This window comes from Zea mays, chromosome 4 (genome assembly GCF_902167145.1).
Source record: "Zea mays cultivar B73 chromosome 4, Zm-B73-REFERENCE-NAM-5.0, whole genome shotgun sequence".
Taxonomy (NCBI): Eukaryota; Viridiplantae; Streptophyta; class Magnoliopsida; order Poales; family Poaceae; genus Zea; species Zea mays.
In genome coordinates, this window is record NC_050099.1 from 209,320,236 (window position 1) to 209,345,217 (window position 24,982).

At 50.8% G+C, this 24,982-nt stretch overlaps 1 protein-coding gene and 1 pseudogene across 2 annotated transcripts; both read left to right on the forward strand.

Annotated features, from left to right (window-relative positions):
* The first annotated feature begins 21,280 nt into the window (after positions 1-21,280).
* LOC100276990 (uncharacterized) lies at positions 21,281-22,397 on the forward strand. Its single transcript, NM_001328631.1, has 4 exons — positions 21,281-21,470; positions 21,559-21,657; positions 21,813-21,912; positions 22,079-22,397. Exons 1-4 carry the CDS (start codon positions 21,440-21,442, stop codon positions 22,113-22,115), a joined length of 267 nt encoding a protein of 88 aa, NP_001315560.1. The 5' UTR covers positions 21,281-21,439; the 3' UTR covers positions 22,116-22,397.
* Positions 22,398-22,984: 587 nt separating this feature from the next.
* On the forward strand, positions 22,985-24,761 carry LOC103654543 (probable LRR receptor-like serine/threonine-protein kinase; annotated as a pseudogene). Its single transcript, NR_145320.1, is given in 1 exon segment — positions 22,985-24,761. The product of NR_145320.1 is annotated as a probable LRR receptor-like serine/threonine-protein kinase (transcript).
* Positions 24,762-24,982: the final 221 nt, after the last annotated feature.

The window sequence follows — 24,982 nt, forward strand, 5'->3', positions numbered from 1 at the left end:
GCAGCACGTAGCGCAAGTGCTTTCCGAGGGGCGAGATGAAGAGCAGGCCTGCGCCGGCCCCCGTCTTCATCAGCGACCCGTCGAGAAACATGGTCCAGAGCTCCGGTTGGATCGGAGTCGTTGGCAGCTGGGTGTCGACCCATTCGGCCACGAAATCCGCCAACACCTGGGACTTGATGGCCTTCCGAGGGGCGAACGAGATCGTTTCGCCCATGATTTCCACCGCCCACTTTGCGATCCTGCCCGAGGCCTCTCGGCACTGGATGATCTCCCCCAGGGGGAAGGATGACACCACAGTTACCGGATGAGATTCGAAGTAGTGTCGCAGCTTCCGCCTTGTTAGGATCACAGCATACAACGGCTTTTGAACTTGCGGGTAGCGGATCTTAGTCTCGGACAGCACTTCGCTGATGAAGTAGACCGGCCTCTGAACGAGCAATGCATGCCCTTCCTCTTGCCTTTCGACCACAATCGCGGCGCTAACCACCTGAGTGGTCGCGGCGACGTAGACCAAGAGGGCTTCTCCGTCCGCCGGGGGCACCAAGACAGGCGCCTTTGTAAGGAGCGCCTTCAGGTTACCGAGGGCTTCCTCGGCCTCGGGGGTCCAAGCGAAACGCTCGGCCTTCCTTAAGAGGCGGTACAGAGGCAGACCTCTTTCGCCGAGGCGTGAGATGAAGCGGCTCAGGGCCGCGAGGCATCCCATGACCCTCTGTACCCCTTTTAAGTCCTTGATGGGTCCCATGCTGGTGATGGCCGCGATCTTCTCCGGGTTGGCTTCGATGCCTCGCTCGGAGACGATGAACCCTAGGAGCATGCCTCGGGGCACCCCGAAGACACACTTCTCAGGATTAAGCCTGACTCCTTTCGTCTTGAGACACCGGAATGTCACTTCAAGGTCGGAGAGGAGGTCGGAAGCCTTCCTTGTCTTGACTACGATGTCATCGACGTAGGCCTCGACTGTGCGACCGATGTGTTCGCCGAACACATGGTTCATGCACCGCTGGTACGTTGCGCCCGCATTCCTCAAACCGAACGGCATGGTGACATAGCAGTACATGCCGAACGGCGTGATGAAAGAAGTCGCGAGCTGGTCGGACTCTTTCATCCGGATCTGGTGATACCCTGAGTAGGCATCGAGGAAGGACAGGGTTTCGCACCCAGCGGTGGAATCCACGATTTGGTCGATGCGAGGCAGAGGGTAGGGAACCTTCGGACATGCTTTGTTGAGACCAGTGTAGTCTACACACATCCGCCATTTCCCCCCTTTCTTCCTCACAAGCACAGGGTTGGCAAGCCATTCGGGATGGAATACCTCTTTGATGAACCCTGCTGCCATTAGCTTGTGGATCTCTTCGCCAATCACTCTGCGCTTCTCCTCGTCGAATCGGCGCAGAGGCTGCCTGACGGGTCGGGCTCCGGCCCGAATATCCAGCGAGTGCTCGACGACATCCCTCGGTATGCCGGGCATGTCCGAGGGACTCCACGCAAAGACGTCGGCGTTCGCGCGGAGAAAGTCGACGAGCACTGCTTCCTATTTGGGGTCGAGCCCGGAACCGATCCGGACCTGCTTGGTGGTGTCGCCACTGGGGTCGAGAGGGACGGCCTTGACCGTCTCCGCTGGTTCGAAGTTGCCGGCGTGGCGCTTCACGTCTGGCACCTCCTTGGAGAGGTTCTCCAGGTCGGCGATGAGGGCCTCGGACTCGGCGAGGGCCTCGGCGTACTCCACGCACTCCACGTCGCATTCGAACGCGTGTTTGTATGTGGGGCCGACGGTGATGACCCCGTTGGGGCCCGGCATCTTGAGCTTCAGGTAGGTGTAATTGGGGACGGCCATGAACTTCGCGTAGCATGGCCTCCCTAGCACGGCATCCTTGGACGGCCATGAACCCGACCACCTCGAACGTCAGGGTCTCCCTTCGGAAGTTGGAGGGTGTCCCGAAGCAGACGGGGAGGTCGAGTCGCCCGAGGGGCTGGACGCGCTTCCCAGGGATGATCCCGTGGAAGGGCGCAGCGCCTGCTCGGACGGAGGACAGATCGACGCGCAGGAGCTTGAGGGTCTCGGCGTAGATGATGTTGAGGCAGCTGCCCCCATCCATCAGGACCTTGGTGAGCCTGACATCGCCGACAACGGGGTCGACGACGAGCGGGTATTTCCCCGGGCTCGGCACATGATCGGGGTGGTCGGCCTGGTCGAAAGTGATGGGCTTGTCGGACCAGTCTAGGTAGACTGGCGCCGCCACCTTCACCGAGCAGACCTCCCGGCGCTCTTGCTTGCGGTGCCGAGCCGAGGTATTCGCCGCATGCCCTCCATAGATCATGAAGCAGTCGTGGACCTCGGGGAACTCTCCTGCTAGGTGATCTTCGTTCTTGTCGTCGTCGCGGGCCCTGCCACCCTCGGCGGGTGGCCCGGCCCTGTGGAAGTGACGCCGAAGCATAACGCACTCCTCGAGGGTGTGCTTGACGGGCCCCTAATGGTAGGGGCACGGCTCCTTGAGCATCTTGTCGAAGAGGTTTGCACCTCCGGGGGGCTTCCGAGGGTTCTTATACTCGGCGGCGGCGACAAGGTCCGCGTCAGCGGCGTCGCGTTTCGATTGCGACTTCTTCTTGCCTTTCTTCTTGGCGCCGCGCGGAGCAGACGCCTCGGGAGCTTCTTCCGATGGGCGGCCCTGGGGCTGCTTGTCCTTTCGGAAGATAGCCTCGACCGCCTCCTGGCCAGAGGCGAACTTGGTGGCGATGTCCATCAGCTCGCTCGCCCTGGTGGGGGTTTTGCGACCCAACTTGCTCACCAGGTCGCGGCAAGTGGTGCCGGCGAGGAACGCGCCGATGACATCCGAGTCGGTGATGTTGGGCAGCTCGGTGCGCTGCTTCGAGAATCGCCGGATGTAGTCCCGAAGCGGCTCCCCCGGCTGTTGCCGGCAGCTTCGAAGGTCCCAAGAATTCCCGGGGCGCACGTATGTGCCCTGGAAATTGCCAGCGAAGGCTTGGACCAAGTCGTCCTAGTTGGAGATCTGCCCCGGAGGCAGGTGCTCCAACCAGGCGCGAGCAGTGTCGGAGAGGAACAGGGGGAGGTTACGGATGATGAGGTTGTCGTCGTCCGTTCCACCCTGTTGGCAGGCAAGGCGGTAGTCCGCGAGCCACAGTTCCGGTCTCGTTTCCCCCGAGTACTTCGTGATAGTAGTCGGGGGTCGGAACCGGGTCGGGAATGGCGCCCGTCGGATGGCCCGACTGAAGGCCTGCGGACCGGGTGGTTCGGGCGAGGGACTCCGATCCTCCCCGCTGTCGTAGCGCCCCCCACGCCTGGGGTGGTAGCCTCGGCGCACCCTTTCGTCGAGGTGAGCCCGACGGTCGCGTCGATGGTGCTCGTTGCCGAGGTGGCCCGGGGCCGCAGGCGCGGTGTTGCGCGTGCGCCCGGTGTAGATCGAGGCTTCCCGCATGAATCGGGAAGTCGCGGCATGAGGTTCCGAGGGATAACCTTGCCTTCGGGAGGCAGTGCTCTCGGCCCGCCGGGCCGCAGCGCCTTCCAGGAGATTCTTGAGTTCTCCCTGGATTCGCCGACCCTCGGTGGTTGACGGCTCCGGCATCGCGCGGATGAGCATCGCTGCGGTTGCCAGGTTCTGACCAACCCCGCTGGATGCGGGCGGCGGCCTGATCCTGACATCGTTGGCGACGCGGTGCTGGAGACCTTGGGGCAGGTGACGTATTTCTCCGGCCAGAGGTTGGCCCACCCATGCCTGTCCGACGTCCCGACGGATCGGCTCAAGCGCTCCTGTTCCCTCGTTGAGCCTGGCCTGCACCTCGCGGACTTGCTCGAGTTGTGGGTCGTAACCCCCCGCCGGAGCGGGGACCACAGCTAGCTCCCGTGGGATGTCGGCGCGAGGCACCGGCCTAGGGAGATCACCGTCCTCCGGCATGCCAAGATGGTTGCCTTCGGAGGGATCCCCTAGCTCGATGTGGAAACATTCGCGGCTTGGGCCGCAGCTCTCGTCGCCAAGGCTGCGGCTTCCATCGGAACAGTCGGATAGGCAGTAGTCACATGCGGTCATGAAGTCCCGCACGGCACTGGGGTTGCCAAGTCCGGAGAAATCCCAAGCGATGCTGGGATCGTCATCTTCCTCGGACCCAGAGGGCCCGTAGGTCGAGACGTCCGTCAGTCGGTCCCAAGGCGACCGCATACGGAACCTCAGTGGGGTTGCACTCGCCTCAATGAGAGCGCCCGCCAAAACGAGGTCGTTTGGCGGGTTGAGGCCGAGTCGAAATGACGCAAGATGGGAGTTAGTCGGTACCTTTTTTGTCGACGAGGAGCGACGTAGTCACATCGGGGACTGGTTGCACCGTCAACTCTGGTTCGAGGGCGACGTCCTGCAGGCTTTCCGCGAGCGCGCTGGCGTCGTCTTCTTGCTCGGGGTCAGCGTGCCGCGGGGGGACGGCGCTTGCCTCCGTCTTGAACGCGAGGTCGACGTCCGGCGTGCCTTCCGTCGGGGCATCGGGGGCGTCGATTCGCTCGACGGCCGACGAAGCGCGGCCTCCCACCTGGCCTTGACGGCCCCGCCTCCTCCTCCATTGGTGGGGGAGAGAACGGAGCGAGCCCGAATGTTGCCCTTCCACCACGCGGGGAAGACGTCGTCGATTCCGCCGCCGGCGGGCGGGTTGTCGGCTGCCATTGTCGTAGTCGCGCGACGGTGGAAGAAGTATCATGTCGTAGCTGCCGTCGAAGGACATGAACCCAAGAGCCCCGAAACGAAGCACCGTCCCAGGCCGGAGAGGTTGCTGGAGACTGCCCATCTGGAGCTTGACGGGGAGCTGTTCGTCAGCACGCAGCAGGCCCCTACCTGGCGCGCCAACTGTCGGCGTTTCGAGACATGGGGGTCCCTAAGCCGACGAGTGAGTGTGCTGCGTGCCCCAGCCCAGATGGGTCGAGCGCGTGGGCGAGCGCGAAGGGGGGAGAGGCGAGGTGGCCGGAGTCGAGCGTGAGAGAGGTGGAAGTCCCGCGACCTTCGTGTTCGTCCCGCGCCCAGGTCAGATGCGCTTGCAGTAGGGGGGTTACAAGCGTCCACGCGGGTGAGGGAAGCGAGCGGCCCCAAGAGAGCGCCTGTCCCGTCCTCGGTCCCGCGCGGCCAACCTTCTCTAAGAAGGCCCTGGTCCTCCCTTTTATAGTCGTAAGGAGAGGATCCAGGTGTACAATGGGGGGTGTAGCAGAGTGCTACGTGTCTAGCGGAGGGAGAGCTAGCGCCCTAGGTACATACCAATGTGGCAGCCGGAGAGATCTGGGCACCCTGCTGGCGTGATGTCGTGGCTGTCGGAGGTGCGGCGGAGCCTGGCGGAGGGACAGCTGTTGGAGCGGTCGAGTCCCTGCTGACGTCGTCCTGCTTCCGTAAGAGAGCTGGGGGGCCGCCGTCGTCATAGAGCTTGTGGAGCGCCATCATTGCCCCTCCGGCGGAGCTGGCCGGATGGGACGCCGGTCTTGTTCTCCGTGACCCGAGTCGATTCGGGGTAGGATGATGATGGCGCTTCGTGTTGACGTGGCGGTCTGTGCTCTAGGCGGGGCGACGTGGGGGTTCCTCTGAAGCCGAGGTTGAGTCTGCCTTCCGTTGCCGTGGCCGAGCCCGAGCCATGGGGTCGGGCGAGGCGGAAGTCGTTCGACCGAGGCCAGGGCGGAGTCCGAGCCCTGGGGTCGGGCGAGGCGGAGTTTCGTCGTCTTCCGGGTCTTAGCCCGAGTCCGAGCCCTGGGGTCGGGCGGAGCGGAGTTCGCCGTCTTCCGGGTCTTAGCCCGAGTCCGAGCCCTGGGGTCGGGTGGAGCGGAGTTCGCCGTCTTCCGGGTCTTAGCCCGAGTCCGAGCCCTGGGGTCGGGCGGAGCGGAGTTCGCCGTCTTCCGGGTCTTAGCCCGAGTTCGAGCCCTGGGGTCGGGCGGAGCGGAGTTCGCCGTCTTCCGGGTCTTAGCCCGAGTCCGAGCCCTGGGGTCGGGCGGAGCGGAGTTCGCCGTCTTCCGGGTCTTAGCCCGAGTCCGAGCCCTGGGGTCGGGCGGAGCGGAGTTCGCCGTCTTCCGGGTCTTAGCCCGAGTCCGAGCCCTGGGGTCGGGCGGAGCGGAGTTCGCCGTGGTGCCTTTGGCAAGGCCTGACTGCCTGTCAGACTCACTCTGTCGAGTGGCACTGCAGTCGGAGTGGCGCAGGCGGCGCTGTCCTTCTGTCAGACTGGCCAGTGGAGCGGTGGAGTGACGGCGGTCACTTCGGCTCTGCCGGGGGCGTGTGTCAGGATAAAGGTGTCAGGCCACCTTTGCGTTAAATGCCCCTGCAATTTGGTCAGTCGGTGCGGCGATTTAGTCAAGGTTGCTTCTGAGCGAAGCCAAGGCCTCGGGCGAGCCGGTGATGTGTCCGCCATAAAAAGGGGGCCTCGGGCGAGACGGAAGTCTCTCGAGGTCGGCTGCCCTTGGCCGAGGCCAGGCTCGGGTGAAGCGTGATCGAGTCACTCGTGTGGACTGATCCCTGACTTAATCGTACCCATCAGGCCTTTGCAGCTTTATGCTGATGGGGGTTACCAGCTGAGAATTAGGCGTCTTGAGGGTACCCCTAATTATGGTCCCCGACAATATCTCTGCACTTTGCTTGTGTAGTTAATATGTGATTGCTGACTGGAAATATAATTGTTTAGAAATCAAGCCATTTAAATTGTGAGACTCTGGATAATGAGGTGCTCGTTGAACGGACTGTCTTACAGCCATCAATACCTACACAATAGGATCAAGTATAAAAAATATTTGTTAAGGATAAGCACTAAGGCCTTAGGTAGCAGATTATGCAATATAAATATATTTATGATTTCCATGAAGGTGCAGTAGCGACCATCGTCATCAGGATCTCTAGGAAAGTGCAGCAGCGGTTGTCCACCATCGGGATCCTTGTGGTCGGGGCCCTGCCATGGGGATCAGACCGCACGCTGACTAAACAATTCATATCATTTTGAGAAAAAAGCAACTACACAATTATATGGAGAATGAGGCATGATACTATAACAGGCACAACGATGGAGTGAACAATCACTAAGGATAAGTAGCAAAATAAAGTCACTGAAGATTCAGAGACATGTCTGATACAATAAAGCAAAAGGAGCAGTAAGACTTTACTTTTCTTAAAATGACAAAGATTTCAGATAGTTATAACTTAGAACAATCTGATACATGAAAGAACTAACAAGAATTGCTCTTTGAATGACACAACTACGTGGGAACCTAGCTCAATATATAGTTAGAATATCAGTGTACCATCTGCATTACACCAGAGTGCACTATTTTATAGCCTAGAATAACAAAATCCTATATATAGACAAAAGAAATTAATTGGTAGAAAGATCTCGTATGTGAAAACAATATTACAAGAGCTTGAAGCGCTGCCAACAAATTCCAGTAAGAACCGATTGAACCAAGGATGAAACATGGCATTCACTTGATCTGGATTTTGAGGTGGAACTTGAGATCTGGTGACTGGGTACGAGGTGGGCGGCCACCGTACGCCTCAAGACAGTAGCCGTCGAGCCGAGGAACATGCCGAGGTGCGCGACCAAGGGCGGGATGTGCAGGGGCAGAAGCGGAAGTCCTTCACGCCGGAGCAGGGCTAGGCGGCAAGCTGCACAACTGGTACATGAGCTAGAGCGTCGGGAATAGAGCAGCAAGTGATGTATACCGGTGCGTGCACCCGTCAGCCGTGGCCCATGGAGGAGCACTGGCGACCGGGCGGTGGAGCATTGTAGGCCGGAGGGGGAAGGTTGGAGCCGGAGAACCGCCATGGCGCCGCCGAGCCGTCAGCTCAGTCGTGGAGGTGGAGGCGTCAGGCAGGGGTGGATTCTTGGAGGTGCGGTGGAGGAGAGGAAGCGAGCCGCCGCCCGCCGCCAACGTGAATGCTCCTAGGCGATGAGCGCGTGAGAATTGGGCCGACCGGTTAGGGTTTGTTTTGGGGGAAATAATATTTCCTAGATTTTAGGTGACAGTTTAGGCTGAATGGATGGAAACGTGGGGATTGTGGTCGGGTTGGCCGGTTGTGGTTGGGCTGAACCGGAATAGACTTTTTGGATCAGGGCTTCTTTGTTTTATTGGAAGCCCAGGGCTCCAAATAGATAAACTATATATATATATATGTATATGAAGGGGTACGACCAATTGAGAACCCTCAAACACATTCCAGTCGAGTATATCTACTTTATTTACCTTTTCTGGCCTAGGAATAGATATAACGTAGCTTTATTTATAACTTTCTGCAATCCAACTCTATCCATATTCGACTCTACGTCGTTTAGATCTGTCCTAGGGTGGCCTATCGACCCCAAGACAACCATAGAATCTTACCCCTTCTGAGGGGCAAGATCTACTTCGTCTACTTCACTCAAGATCTCTTTCTCGACTTAATCTCTTAATTCCTAGGTGACTCTACGTCGTTTGGTGACGCCCTAGATAACCTGCTGATCCGGAGCACCCTAAGGGGTGAGATCTAGGTCCTACGACGAAAAGAAGACAACCCTCCGCTATCGCAGACCGTCCAACCCAGAGCGCGGATCGTTCATAAACAGCGCGCAGAGAAGACATGCTCCTGTAGCAGGGTTGCAGATCATCTAGCCCAGAAACACGGACAGTCCGCACCACCGCAACGAGCACCGTCAGGCGAACCGACGACCCATCACGGACCGCCGCGCCGTCCACCACGCAGAGTCGAACCCAAGGTATTGCTCATCACGAGAAAGCCCTTGGGTTCATTATTATTTGGTCCCAAATAGGTGGTGGCCATCATAGAGGTGGTGTCACACCTTCAGGATAACCATCTTAGGTACATCAAGTAATCATCCCCTTGGTTCTAATATTTCCTTTCAAGACCGCATTCGAGATATTATTATTTGTCTTACATCTTATTTACCATCTCACTCCCCAAGGTCTCGACCCTCCGTGGGCAAAACCTAGGGATCATCTCCAAGGTCCGAACTCACTACGAGGGCGACCTAGGGATCATTAGTGTTTGGTCCAAACAGGCGCCAACACACTTTTTGGCGACTCCGCTGGGGACAAAAAGATCGATCTATTAGGATAGACCTATTAGATCGACCATAATGTCTGATCCCAAAGATCACAACAATGTTGTCCCAGGCAACAATTCAAGACTGACTAACTCACTGGCCGCTGAGGATGAGAAATTAGAAGACCATATGAAAAGGCTAGACGAGGAGTTCCAATGACAACAACTCCCCAATGTAAGTAACACTACGCTATTAAACGATATTCAATCTGTTAAAACTTTTTTTGATAATCAGATTAAAAGTATAATGGAGGATACAAATAATATGACATATGTATTAGAAAAAAATCATACACCTGATTTTTTGTAACGTGAATTGGGCACTAAAATAACTACGTCAAACACATCGGCAACAAATAGGGCTTCTCAGTCCCAGTCATATTATAGTATATGCCTATGAACTCATATTCAGGGAAAATGCTGTCACCATACTCACTGCACGATAGATCGACTCTAGGCACGATCGGACAATCCGCGCACAATCACGGACCGTTCGGACCCCAACAGACCATCCAACACCTTACGTCGGACAATCCGGAGTCACACAGAGCCTGCCACAAGGGAAGCAAGCAAATGCCTACACGACCGGATGGCCTGGTTACAATACCAGACCGGTTCAATCCCTCCATGGACTGTCCGATCACCATGGTTGGACCGTCCGGGTGTGCATACACAAGATAGGGTATCGTGCATTAGGCACAACCATCACACTTCACCCCACTTGCAGCACACCATAGTCGTAGCATGTCATCTCTAGCGCATGAGGACAAATGCCTTTCAGCCCCAGCGAAGCTGAAGAAATTACAGGTTGCTGAGCTTATTTAGCCTGCTAAGGCCAAATCTGCTGCTCGCTCTCCCCTACATTCGGCACAAAAAGAGAAAGTTAAGTTTAAATTTAATGTTGCTAAGTGTGATAAAATATTTGAAGAGTTCCTTAAGAATGGCAACATTAAAGAGTCACACGAATTGAAAAAGTGTGTGTATTGTAAATGGCATGGTTCCTTTCTTCATAACACCAATGTTTGTAATGTCTTCCGTCGCCAAATACAATCGGCTATAAAAGAAGGTCGATTGAGATTTTAAGAAATAAAGATAGATATGCAATTTGTTCGTGTCGACACATTAGGACCGGTAGACAAGAAAGTCTTGGTTCAGCCATGTTCGCCCGATAAAGTCAAAGGAAAAATATTATCATTGGTGACCCTCGCACACCAAATCTATCACGTAGAGTGGTTACTCGGAAGGCTCTGGATGGAAGAAAGGCTAATAAGACCTCAGACGCTGGGGACATGGTAAACCGGGTATGCCCAAATTTAAAAATTTTGGAGGTGAAGGTTGTGATAAACAAAAGGATAAAAGGCCGAAGGTTACTTTTGAGCAACTGTTGGCTAAATATCACAAGCAAATCAAGACAAAGAGTGTTGACCAAACTAACAATGCTACGTCATTTAAAGCGCCTTCAAAGTCATCAAGATCACCTCCTAAGCGCAAATCTAGAAATCAAGATTGGCGAGGAGAAGGGTTTCATGCATCAACAACATATCCTTCTTTTGGGCCGCCAATGCCAATGCAATATGGTTGAGATCCTTTGTACTTTCATCCTTATCCATCTGGGGCTACTATGATTCAAACAATTATTCTTCTTCATATTTTAGACCACATAACATAGAGTATTCACCTCATATCAGTTCTAATTTTGAGAAACAATCATATAACAAAAATCGTTTTATTTCTAAGAATCGGTCTAGAGCTCAAAATAAGAATAGAGTGGTCAAGCAAGTTTATGTAGTGAAGAGGGATAATAGAAAAGCCAAAAATTCAGGTCTAAATTCATGCGTTACAGAGCGAGGTGAAGTATTGGATGCTTCGGCTAGTAGCGCCCAAACAATATAAAAATCAGTTAGCGATAGTCCTGGTACTAAATCTGAATTTAAAAAGCCTAATATGTCAAAGGTTAAGGAAGACGTATCATCGTGCAATACTAATTCACAGCCGAGAAGCCCACTCGGATTATCAATTTGGCACAACAAGAGGCTAGGAAAACTCGGTGCACAAAAGTTGAAGAAGAGAGGCATGCTATGGGTCCCTAATGGGAGGTCTCAATATCAAGGTAAGGATGAGGCTTTAGGAAGAGGTGAAGTGAAGGCAAACATAGGGAAGAAATCAAGTACAAGATGTATGGGTGAAAGGTTTGCCCCAACTTATCAAAGCTATCGGTCTTTGCATCGTCCATAATTTTTAGTTGTGTCGTATACGTCGTCCCAAGGTATGTTCGGTTGTTGGGGACCTTCGGCGTCCGAAGGTCCTCAAAAACAGGATTTAACAGTATTCCTGCAGTACAATGTGTAAACAGGTACCCTCGGACTAAAGTCGGCATTGCAGTGGACCGGAATAATACGAAGGTTGACTCAGAGCCGAAGGTGCGAGCAGGAAAGCTTCGGCGCGACAGCAAAGAATGGAACCGACTTAAAGATGAAAAGGCTATTCAGACCTCAATAGACTACTATAGAGTTATTATCAAATGTAAAGGGCATGAATGTAATTTTGTAAGGGCTGTGTCCCGTGTCTATAAATAGGTGAACAGTATCCCCGTACTGTTCACGCTGACTTGGCATTCGCTTTTTGCGTCACGCTTGTACTGTCATTTCCTTCCAATTGAAGGTACACTTGTAATTCAATAATATCTTTGTTTATGCTCAATAATAATAAATGATTGTTCACGTTTTCTTTTACATTCTTTATATTTCACCCTTCGTCATTGTTTGATGAATTGATGAAGGTATGACCTTCATCACCTTCGTCCGCAAGTCATTATCTCCTAAGGGAAATAATGCTTCGGAGGACGAAGGATATTAACGATTAACATTTTCTATGTTGCCTTGTTCTTAACTCTTAGCATTTGAGAACAAGTCCCCAACATTGGCGCCCACCTCCGGTGAACTCACTTCCATTTCTTGAGCTTTTCAACATCTTCGGCAAGCATCACCTTCGTCATGCCGCCGAAGAAGGCTTCAGCACCAGGGGCTGGCACGCTGCAGCCGCTGGACCCCAATCAAGACGTCCTTTCTCTTAGAGAAGCACGGAGCCAGAAGAGGAAGGCTACCAGTCCAACACCTCCGGAGGATGATCTAGATCAGGAGATTCAAAATCTGGAAATCCTTCAGCAGCAGGTTCAACGCAAGAAGGAAAAGATGGCCAGGGTAGCTGAATTGCAGAGGCAGATAGACGAAGCCTCTGAAGAAGTTCGTCATCTTGCTCAGGACGAGCAACATCGAAGGCCTCAGCATCAAGATTTTCATCAGGAGGGTTTTCCCAACGAAGATGATTGGTATGACAATTTCCATCATGGGAATTTTGTTTTTGATGATGCTTCTCCTCTGTCCGCTGAGCTGCAGGCTACACCTTGGCCCCCGTCCTACAAGCCGCCTCAGCTCCCTGTATTCGATGGCCACTCAGACCCGAAGCAGTTTTTGATGAGCTACGAAGCAACAGTGTCTTCGTATGGTGGCAATGCTTCAGTCATGGCCAAATCTTTCGTTATGGCTGTCAGAAGTGTTGCTCAAACCTGGTATTCCTCCCTTCGACCAGGAACAATCACTTCATGGCAGAAGCTGAAGGATTTGTTGTTAACCAGCTTTCAAGGATTTCAGACGAAGCCGGTCACTGCTCAGGCTCTGTTCCAGTGCACTCAGGACCACGAAGAATACCTTCAGGCATATGTCCGAAGGTTCTTGCGTCTGAGGGCACAGGCACCAACGGTGCCCAATGAAATTGTCATCGAGGCCATGATCAAGGGGCTTCGGCCAGGTCCGTCAGCTCAGTACTTCGCCAGGAAGCCTCCTCAAACTCTGGAGAAGCTTCTCCAGAAAATGGATGAATACATTCGGGCCGACAATGATTTTCGCCAAAGAAGGGAGGAGGCTTTCAGGTTTTCTGAAATGACCAGGGGCTTCGGAGGGAAGTTTTACCCGAGGCATGTGAGATCAATTCACAATTCTACACAAAATGATGACAGAGGAAGCCAACAGCAAAGGCCACAATGCTCCTCACAGGCTTCTGGACAACAGCAAAGCTCCTTCCGGCCACCAGCTCCAAGAGGCAGAGGCGCCAGGGGCTTCGGAGGAAGATTTAGCGATCAGCCGAGAAGAATCTTTTGCTTATTCTGCGGTGAGAATAAAGGCCATACTACCAGGATGTGTCATGTTACTATACAGAAGCAAAAGGAAATAGCTGAAGCAGCAGCACAACAAGCCCAGCCGAAGCAGGTCATGCATACAGCTTCGTATCATTCGCCCTACATCCCAGAATATGTGGGCAATCATCCTGCAGCCTCTGCCGCTTCGGCAAGTCAGCCTCAAGCTTCCTGGCAACAGCCTCCACCTCCACCTCCGTTGCAACAAGGCCAGCAGCCAGAAGGGAGCCAATATGCTCCGCATCAAAGGGACTTCAGAGAACAGTCCGAAGCTCGCACGGTCAACAGCATTGTGCCAGAATCAAAGCACATCTATTGACAAATATCCTACCTTAATAGCAATCTTTTTCATTCAGTTTTATTTTCTGTAATAAAGGACATTGTTTAGGTTTCATGTAATTAGTTTCGTTGATTCCTACAAGAAAAATATGTTTTCTTCACAGGTTTGTGATAATAAAAAGGACCTTCGGACTATCGAAAATTCTTCGAAGCAACAAAAAGTCGTTCTAAGGAACGCAGAGTAAGTTTGACGAAGTCACAAAAAGTCGTTCCGAAGGGAGCGCAGTGTAAGTTTTCTGCTCCAAAGTCGTTCCAAAAGGAATGCAGAGCATACAGCGAAAAGTCAACGCTGATACCGCCTAAGTAAAAGGCGAAGAAGCTCCAAAGACGTTCCTAAGGGAATGCAGCGCTTATACCGCCTAAGTAAAAGGCGAAGAAGCTCCAAAGACGTTCCTAAGGGAATGCAGAGCTTATACCGCCTAAGTAAAAGGCGAAGAAGCTCCAAAGACGTTCCTAAGGGAATGCAGAGCTTACAGCGAAGAATCAGTGCTGATGCAAAAATATTGTGTGGGGATATGTGTGTATCTTTCGGAACAAATGTCATCTACGTAACATAACATCATCACATCATTTTGCATAGCATAAGCATCATACATCATGTTGCATATGACACAAGAAGGGGACACAATATTGATCTTCGGAAGTATGCTTTGAAAGAGTGAAAATCGTATTGTCACAAGGAGACACAATCTTCATCTTCAGAGTATAGCTTCGGAGAATGTTTTCACGAAGCTTGATATTCTTCATCTGAGCACTGTGGACATTGTTGTGATACATAAAAATTTTTCTTCACGAAGCATGAAAAGAAGGGAAGGTGTTTTTTCGCCAAAGACTCAAAAAAGGTACGTATGTAAAGTTTCATGCATCGTAAAGAATTGAACCATAAAGAAAAATAAAACAAATATGTTACATACAGGATTACAAGATATTACACAAGTTACATTTAAAATATTTTTACAATAGCATCTAGTCTTCCCTAAGTACCACTTCTGCAGCTTCGTTCAGCAGTCGATCGACAACTTCATCCATAATAGCTTCAGCCATCTTTTTAATCTCATCGTCACCCTTAGGCCGTGCACCCGGAGATACTTCAGTAGGATCTGAGGAAGGACAGGACACGGCTACTTTGCTATTACAAATTGCAAACAAATCTTAAAGCCCAAGATTACAACACGATAAAAACTATTATTTAATACCTATCTGACCTTCGGCCTCTGCGCTCTTTTCAGCAGCCTCAGCTACTTCTCTAGCATCATGGATGCCCTTTTCACTTCTTCGAATAATTTCTCCGGCCATTTCTCGGCCACCATTATCCCAGATATCGGTAAAAAACTTTCCACCAATTATGCTAGCTTCGGCCGAGGGATCTCTTGTATCTTCAAAGGACAAGGCAGCTTCGGACTGTGCTAAAATTTTTACATGTTCGCAGCCCTTCTTCTCTAAGATGGTGGCAATCCCTCTGGCGCCAGAGAAGGCACATATATCTCCTCGGCTATTTAAAATTTCTTCGAAGGCTTCAGCTTCGTGGTCAATCCATTCAATGACACCTTCGGGATTGCCTCTCGAAAAGTTTTCCTCACTTGAGAATGCGCCAACCTTGGCGAAGCTAGCCTTTAATTTCTTAACACAATCTATAGATTTGTTGTAGCATCTCTTTTTGGATGAACGAAGCTCTTCAACAGTCACTTCTAGGTGATCTGCCCATTGATCGCTGAGTTCACGCTTTGTTTCTTCCAATATGCGTTCTTCCTTGGCTCTGGCCAGTTGTTTCCGAAGGTCTTCAATTTCGCGTTTCTGAGCTTCAGCTTGACTTTTAAAAGCAGCTTCGTCTTCCTTTATTTTATTTATCAATGAGTATAATATTTTATCTTTTTCGAGACCTTCGTTCCTCAGTTCAATTACTTCGGAACGAAGGTTGCTCAGGGCTATAGTACACCCTTCGTCTTCGGCATCTTTCTGTGCCCTGAGGGCATTGCTAAGTATCAAGCCCTGCAAAAAGACATATGTGTGCGTCAATAGGTTTTGTCAAACGAAAATTTTTTATTTATTTATTTGTCGCACCTTTAAACTATTGTAAGCCAGGCTGTCGGCCAGATCGTTCTTCGACAGCACCGAAAGTCCGTCTTCTAAAGTTGGGCATCCGAAGCTTCTGCTCATCTCCCGACAGACAGAAATTTCCTTGCTGTCGGGGAGACAATACAAGAAATCTTCTTCTCCACTGCCATTAAATATCAACGCCCCCTTTGGATATTTCAACTTTTGGGCATAATGCTGGGCCTCTTGTTCTTCTTTTTCTGATAATTTTTTCCCCGAAGCATGACGAAAAATATAATCACGAATTTTGGGGATGCTTCGGGGGTAACAACACCAGTTTCTTCAACAAAAGTTGGCTTTGTTATTTTTTCTGCCTCACTTTCCAACGTTTTTGCCTTTGCGGGCTCTGAGGGCCCAGCTTCGGCTTCAATTTCTTGCTCTGGAGCTGTAGAACCAGAAATTTCAGCTGTTGTTTCAGAAGTAACAGCAGTCTTCTTCGGAGGTGTGCTCGAAGATTTGATCGTTTCTAGTACATCTAGCACATTAGCCATTCTCTTTCTCTTTGGAGTTACGGTTGGCACTTTTTCATTTTTTGCTGTCCCAGTGATTGCTGTAGGACTCAAAACTTCTGATGTTTTGGAGCCCTCAGTTGCTTCTTTTACCTCTTCCATTTTTTCTGTGAATGGCACCTCGGCCTTCTCTTTCGTTTCCGGTAACAAAATCTTTGATTGCTCCAATTTTGTCTTTGATGGCACTTCGGCCGTTTCTATGACTTCTGGCAGAAAAGTTGGCTCGGCTGGTTTTTCAGCTTCGGTGGCCGAAGGAGTTTCTCCGGTAAACTCAGGCACTGAAGCTGGTTCAATATAGCGCGGCCGATGCGTAAGAACCTTTATCTTCTTCCTTTTCGGTTCTGGCTCGCTAGGAGCAGCCGCAGTTTCTTCCTTTGCAGAGGTTGTGTTTTTTCTCTTCTGCCTTCGGGTGGGATAGCAATAGTCAGGGTAGACAAACCCGATGGCATCAAATACCCGATTCAGCCTCTTCTTTTTTCGGCCTCCGAAGGCTGCTGACATTGCAGTGTTCTCGGCCTTCGAATATGCCCCAAGCAGTTCATCACTTAATGTTTCAATGTTTTTCAACCAGTCGTCATCGGGTTCAACAAATTTATCCCCGTATTTGAATGTGTATTTTAGTCTGACCAGTCCGCCTTCGTCGGACTCCTTGATGGTCTCCTTCGGCATTTCCCACTTTCCTGCAAGTGGCCACACCCTGAAGGCAATGTGTTCTTGAATCAAGTCCCTTGTCCCAATAAAAGAGCAGACTACGCCGAAGGCTCTTTGGCATTCCTCGGCTGCTTCATCCATTTTAACCTTCGGCCTTCGAAGTCCGAAGCGTTGCCAGATGGGGCGCATAATGATACTCTTGACATCTTCTTGCGTTGTCAGGTCATTCTTTACATAGAACCATTCAGTCATCCAGGCTCCGGGCCATCTTTTCCAAAAAGTCGGCACAGGGCAGCTTGACCCGGAGCGGGCAACGAAGCTGTAGCACCCAAAGTTGTTGTGATATTGTTCTTTCCCCCAGGGCTTCGTCTCATATAACAACTCATGAATGTTGCAAAAGCTTTTGGCATCTGGTTCTAAACCTTGGCTTCTCGCAGCCCAGACAAACATCCCCATTCTTAGGATAGCTTCGGGAGTAATTTGATGAAGGTAGATTTGAAATGTTTTCAGAACTTCAACAACAAAGTTGCTCAGGGGGAATCGAAGCCCAGCCTTGAGAAAGCTTCGGAAGATTACGACTTCATCTTCTTCGGGGGTGGGAGAAGTTTTTTCTCCATCATCAGCTCTCACAATAGATATATCTTGAAAATATCGGCCCCTCATATTATCAATATGACTCTGCTTAATGGTGGTTTTCCCGAAAACCGCGTGACTTGGCCGCCATGGCCGATCTTCGGACTCTTCCCCACCACTTTCTACATCGTAACTGTCGCTGTCACCAGTATCTTCAGACAAGCCTTCCAGTATCTCCTTGGTAATTTTTTCCGTATTGGTCTCCGCCATCGCTATAAGGAACCCCAGGTTCTTCTCTTCAGAGAGACTCAGCTTCATCTCGGGACCGGCCTTTTTGTCTTCAGACATCTTCGGAAATGCTAAAAATTGTTTTCAGTGCCGAAGCTTCAAAACTAAAAGCTCAGTAAATTTTTGCGCGCAAGAGATAAAATTGAGTAAGCAGGGGCAGATGGCAAGTGCACGTACCAAAATGAGTTTGCGGTATGGCCGTATTTATACGCTCGGTGCGTTGAAAGCTGAAAGACCCCACTTGTCATTGAATGTTGCTATTCTAGCAAAGGGAAGGTGTTTTTTCGGACCTTCGGCGAAAAGCCTTCGTCCATATCGCAATCTAAATTTATTATTTCGAACAAATTAATATTGCGAGGGGCTACTGTTGGGGACCTTCGGCGTCCGAAGGTCCTCAAAAACAGGATTTAACAGTATTCCTGCAGTACAATGTGTAAACAGGTACCCTCGGACTAAAGTCGGCATTGCAGTGGACCGGAATAATACGAAGGTTGACTCAGAGCCGAAGGTGCGAGCAGGAAAGCTTCGGCGCGACAGCAAAGAATGGAACCGACTTAAAGATGAAAAGGCTATTCAGACCTCAATAGACTACTATAGAGTTATTATCAAATGTAAAGGGCATGAATGTAATTTTGTAAGGGCTGTGTCCCGTGTCTATAAATAGGTGAACAGTATCCCCGTACTGTTCACGCTGACTTGGCATTTGCTTTTTGCGTCACGCTTGTACTGTCATTTCCTTCCAATTGAAGGTACACTTGTAATTCAATAATATCTTTGTTTATGCTCAATAATAATAAATGATTGTTCACGTTTTCTTTTACATTCTTTATATTTCACCCTTCGTCATTGTTTGATGAATTGATGAAGGTATGACCTTCATCACCTTCGTCCGCAAGTCATTATCTCCTAAGGGAAATAATGCTTCGGAGGACGAAGGATATTAACGATTAACATTTTCTATGTTGCCTTGTTCTTAACTCTTAGCATTTGAGAACAAGTCCCCAACATCGGTTATCCTTCATGGCATCATTTTGCTCCATATACGTCTTTATATTATGGAGGAGTGCAACCGAATTATTATTCATATGGATAATTGCAATATGTTGCTGCTTATATGAAGCCGAAGTATTTCAATTGATAGTAGTTATGATTCTTGCTATAATTTTCTTCGGTTATATTTATTTATGGGATAAACATGTTTATGATACTTGCTAATCTCTATTCGATTATTGCTTAATTTCAAACTACATAATTAGTGTTGCCGAATAGTTTCAAGTAAATGGTTCATTTGTTAGTACAACCAATACTCGAACTTATATATTATTGAGTTGGCTATTATGGGTTCTTCCATGTGAGCAAGCTCTATCGTTCAATAAACATCTTTGCTCTCAGTGGTTGATATGGCCGATGAATCCTTTCCAATCATCATGTTAAGTTAATGTCCGCATCCAAAGGGTAGGATGGATGCTCGGGGGGCAAACACGATCAGATACCCGATCATGGTCACCTATCCTGCGTACACCGGATGGTACGGGCACTAAGTCCGGACAGTCCGAGGCAGACATAGATAGTCCAACCATGAAGTCCAGACGGTCCGCGTTCAACCAGAAGTAGCAGTGATCTCAGACCATCAGATCACAGCGCCCTGAGATAGGTACTAGGAAGCAAAACAATTCTAGGACGTCTTGCTGACTCAGCATAGTCGACACTATTTTTGACCAGTTGCTTGCTAAATATATGAAGAAGGTCGTTCCACACGACCGGCCAGTAAAACAATTAGAGTCAAAAAGGCGATCTGTGCAAAGAAGAGAACAACTAAACTGGCCCAGAAGTGGTGCAACCAAGATCGCCTGGTCATCCTCTTCTAGGGATGTCATGGTGTTTCCAGTCTGTTCATCGCTGATGTGTTGTCCTACTCAAACGTGGGGTGGTACAACGATGAATCCGTATTATTAGCCCAATCCGTTTACTTATTCAGGCTGGAGGGCATCACAAGTTTTTGTTTATTGACATGTTGATCACGCAGACATGGCCAAAGAGGATGTAAGTCAAAACGACCTCTGTGCATCAAAGTTCTATCAAATATTTATATTATCTGATCACAAGAGACGATGACTTGTATCGAGCTGAGTCCTTACTTCGGGAACAAATTAACTCATGAGATCTATTGTTTTCGAAGTGTGCTGGTGCTTTTGGTTCGCCAAGCTCAACCAAAAAGGCAGAGGGCATGTGTTGAACACCAAAAGTGGAGGACAGTCCGGCCCTAGGTCCCGGACCATCCGTGCTCGCACTATCAGATTGACTCGAGCGATTAACCTTATCTCGTGCGTGCCTATCAATGTAATCATGTGGGATTTATTGGCTATCGCCTAAGAACAAGTCCAGACCTCTCCTATATATATGAAGGGTACGACCGATTGGGGATCCTCAAACACAATCCAATCAAACATATCTACTTTATTTACCTTTCTTGTCCTAGTAGTATATGTAACATAACTTCAGTTGTAGCTTTCCGCATATCCACCTCCACCACTATTCGACTCTACGTCCTTTAGACCCTTCCTAGGGTGCTCTGCCGATCCCAAGACGACCCTAGAATCTTATCCCCTCTTGAGGGGCAAGATCTACTTCGTCTACTTTACTTAAGATCACTTTCTCGACTTGATCTATTAATTCTTAGGCGACTTTACGTCGTATGGTGACGTATCGGATGATCTGCTGACCAGAAGCACCCTAAGATCTCTCCTCTAATTAATGGACAAGATATATGTCCTACAAGGAGAAAAAAACGACCCTATTTCATTACAGACCGTTCGATCCAGAGCGCAGATCATCCGAACAATGCAGAGATGACCAGCTCCTGTAGGACGGTATCTAGAGATGTCCAAACGGGCCGCCCGGCCCGGTCCGGCCCGGGCCCGGTGAAGCCCGGCCCGTTTTGAGCCCGGCCCGCCAGGCACGATTAAAAAACCGGGCCGGGCCGGCTAAGCACGCGGACTCAATTTCTTGTCCGAGCCCGGCCCGCAACGGGCCTAAACGGGCCGGGCCGGCCCGTTTAGCACGAAAAAATGGGCCGAAAAGCGGGCTATGCGGGCCGAAAAGCACATTTTAGTGTAAAAAAAGCGGGCTTAACGGGCTTAGAGCTAAACGGGCCGTGCCGGGCTAGCCCACCGTGCCTAATTTCCTGTCCGAGCCCGGCCCGTTTATTCGTGCCGGCCCGACCCGGGCCCGCATATAACCGGGCCGTGCCGGGCTCGGACCGGGCCTAAAAAGCGGGGTTCGTGCCGGGCTCGCGGGCCTCGTGCTTATTGGACATCTATAACGGTATCCGACCTAGAGATACCGATAGTCCGCACCGCCACAGCGACCTATCATGGACCGCCCTCTATATCGCAGAGCCGAACCATGATTCTGCTGTCCAAGCCTCTAGCTCTTTGTCTTGGCCATCTCAAGTTCACAACAGCAGGGCTAGTAGTAGTAGTTTTGACGGCCAGGCTGGGCCGCTGGGGCCGTGGTTGGGTAATTGTTTTTTTGAGCCAAGGTTGCTTCGGAGGATAATTGAACTTGTGCCGGAGCTGTGAATCATCGCCAGTCTGGTGACAGCTCTGTCCCTCTTTGAAAAAAAAATACTCCCTCCGTCTTCTTGACTTGTAGCCGTCTGGGTCGTCTCCTATGTCCTTGTCGCATTCCTGAGAGTTGCTACCACCGGCGCTAGGGGGGAAGAGGCTGCCGGAAGATCCGCCATGAGCAGCGATCAGCAGAACGATGCTCCTGGTACCCTCTGCCTCTCTCGATTCCTGCGCCCTACGGTAAAGATACAGAAAAAAAAAACCCCGTCTCCTTAATCCTTCCGTCGGTGCAGGAAGCTACTTCGTAGGCCGTCCAACCAACCCGGGCGACAAGACGGAAGAACCGCACGCCCGCGGGGACCAGAACCCGGCGACCGCGCAAACTCCCGGCGGTAGGTTCATTCTTTTGCCTGTTCAACTCAATTCTTTTTTTTTTGTCCCCTACAGCGTTGTTTTGTTCTCTTTGCTGGATTCGCCGTCCTCTTGTTGCCAAATTAAAACTGGACCCGTTCAGTAGTTTATGTATTCATTTCTCTGGATGTATAAGAGTACTTCGTTGGGCGTCCGGCGAGCCATCCCCAGCAGGAACAGGAAGCAGCACAGCAGCAAACCACTAGGCAGAGCACACCAAGCTTCTTGGCCAAATGGTAATCCTAATCTCTTCGTTACCACTATGCAACATGGAAGGCACCACTAGCTTATCAGAGTCCATAATAACTTCACATCGACGTTCTTACAACGCGTTGTTACTAGCAAGTTGCCGACAGATCGGTGGTTTCTGATCGGTTTCTCTCTTCTGGCTCCGGTCTGCAGCTGTCCCTGCCTCGCCGGAGGTGGAGCTGCGGAATAGATCAAGAACTGCCTCCTGCAGCCCTGCTAAGGGCACCCAACGAATTGTGCGCATGAGAAATGGAGTTAATCTGGGATGGTGATCTATCTTTCTGTATCTGAATTGAAACTTGTGCTCTGGAAACTCCTCTTTTTTTTTTTTCCTCAGTGTTCCACTTTTAATCGTTTCTTCTGCATCCTTGTGCATCCATACCACTGTCGCGTAGTGCGAATTGGTCCAACCAGCTGATTTTTGTTTGTTTGCCCCCACCCCCAAAAAAACGATATGTTTCATTTCAAAAATGTCAATGTGTATTTATGTATTATTATTTACTTTGCTTGAGGTTATTGTGAACTTGTATTAATCATGAATTGTCATACCGTTTACAAATATATACATGCGTCAAGTTAACCTTGAAGCTTTTTCAGGTGACTCAGTTTTGTACTTGTCCTGTGTTGAAACATCTAGATTTTATTTAACCATTTAACTTAATCAAAGCATACGCAAATCATAAATGGAGGGTTTGAATATAATCAAATAGATTGCCGGTATTTGGCCAAAATTGATTTGGCCACTCGCGCAATAACTTCCTCCAAGGACCTCTTACTCTTGCACCATGGCCTGGTGGAGAGAAATTTGCCATTATCAAACATCACGGTTGTGGCTTCGACGAAATAAAGGCGACGAAATAAAGGCTAAAGAGAGGGATTCGACATTATGAAAAATCTGGGCAAAGCCCACACTCTAAAATAGACAAGATTACTTCATTACCAGCTACCGACGAGGATTATTCCAGTGATACTCATGTCGTCATGTATCCATTTCCTCACGGCTTGAAGTACCTCGACCTCTCCTCCAATACGTTCTCCGGAACCATCCCGGCGAACATTGGCGCCTCCATGGCGAACCTCTAGTTCTTGAACCTGTCCTTTAACCGGCTCCGGGGTACCGTGCCGGCGTCCCTGGGCAACTTGCAGAACCTGCATTACCTCTGGCTGGACGGGAACCTTCTCGAGGGGACCATCCCGGCGGCGCTGGCCAACTGCTCGGCGTTGCTCCACCTGAGCCTTCAAGGGAACTCGCTCCGCGGCATCGTGTCGTATGCGGTAGCCGCGATACCCACGCTGCAGATTCACTCAGTGTCGCGGAACCAGCTCACCGGCACCATCCCGGCCGCGGCGTTCGGCGGCCAGGGGAACTCGTCTCTGCGCATCGTGCAGCTCGGCCGCAACGAGTTCTCTCAGGTGGACGTGCCGGGAGGTCTCGCCGCGGATCTTCGGGTGGTGGACCTTGGCGGCAACAAGCTCGCTGGTCCGTTCCCGACTTGGATTGCTGGGGCGGGAGGGCTGACGCTGCTCGATCTCTCGGGCAATGTGTTCACAGGCGAGTTGCCGCCAGCGGTCGGGCAGCTCACTACGCTGCTTGAGCTGCGCCTCGGCGGCAATGCTTTCACTGCCGCCGTACCTGCGGAGATTGGCAGATGCAGCGCACTCCAGGTGCTTGATCTCGAGGACAACCACTTCACCGACGAAGTGCCATCAGCTCTAGGTGGTCTCCCGAGGCTCAGGGAGGTCTATCTTGGTGGAAACACTTTCTCCGGCCAGATTCCGGCGACCTTGGGGAATCTGTCGTGGCTAGAGGCATTGTCCATACACAGGAACAGACTCACTGGTCGCCTTCTCTAGCGATGTTCCTAAAGGTTTCAATCTCTTCGGAAATTCTTTCACTAGGTCAATACCAGCGACATATGGGTACTTGCCGTCACTTCAAGTGCTGTCGGCAGCACACAACCATATTTCTGGCGAGCTACCAGCCGAGCTCGCCAATTGTTCCAACCTCGCTGTGCTTGAGCTCAGTGGCAACCAGCTGACCGGCTCCATCCTGAGGGACCTCTCACGCCTTGGTGAATTGGAGGAGCTTGACCTCAGCTACAATCAGCTTTCAGGCAAGATACCACCAGAGATCTCCAAATGCTCATCACTCACCCTTCTCAAGCTTGACGACAATCATTTTGGCGGAGACATACTAGCCTCTATTGCCAGCCTCTCGAAGCTACAGACGCTTGACCTGTCGTTCAACAATCTTACCGGCAGCATCCCTGCTTCATTGGCTCAGATTCCTGTCCTTTTGTCATTCAACGTGTCACACAACGAGCTTTCCGGCGAGATACCGGCGATGCTCGGCTCCCGCTTTGGCTCTTCGTCAGCATATGCTTCGAACTCAGACTTGTGCGGTCCGCCGTCGGAGAGCGAGTGCGGCGTGTACCGGCGGCGGCGGAGGCGGCAGAGAGTGCAGCGCCTGGCTCTGCTTTTCGGTGTGGTGGCTGCTGCGGCGCTACTCGTTGCGCTGTTCTGCTGTTGCTGCGTGTTCAGCTTGATGGGATGGAGGCGTCGGATTCGTTGAGAGCCGTGACGGATACACGACGACGTGAGTATCAATGGAATAATCCTCGTCGGTAGCTGGTAATGAAGTAATCTTGTCTATTTCAGAGTGTGGGCTTTGCTCAGGTTTTTCGTAATGTCGAATCTCTCTCCTTGATCTCTATTTCGTCGAAGCCACAACCGTGATGTTTCATAATGGCAAATTTCTCCCTGGTGGATGATGTACCCCATTTTTTGGAGGACAACAGTATGATCCTCCGATGGTGTAGAGAGGTCAATCTGCTCTAGCAGTGTCTCCGATTTCTCGGTAAGTTTGACACCGCCGAAGCGAGTCCATGTAAAGCAGGCAAGGAGGATGTCGATAATGCTTTTAAGGGCTCGATCATAGCATTCTCAAATCTTTTGATTGAAGTCTTCAGAGTTGTGGTGGCCTAATTTTGCCTGCTAGTTAGCGTTGCTTTTTCCACCGTGCGTACCAGAAATGTGTCGTCGCGGGAAAAATATGGT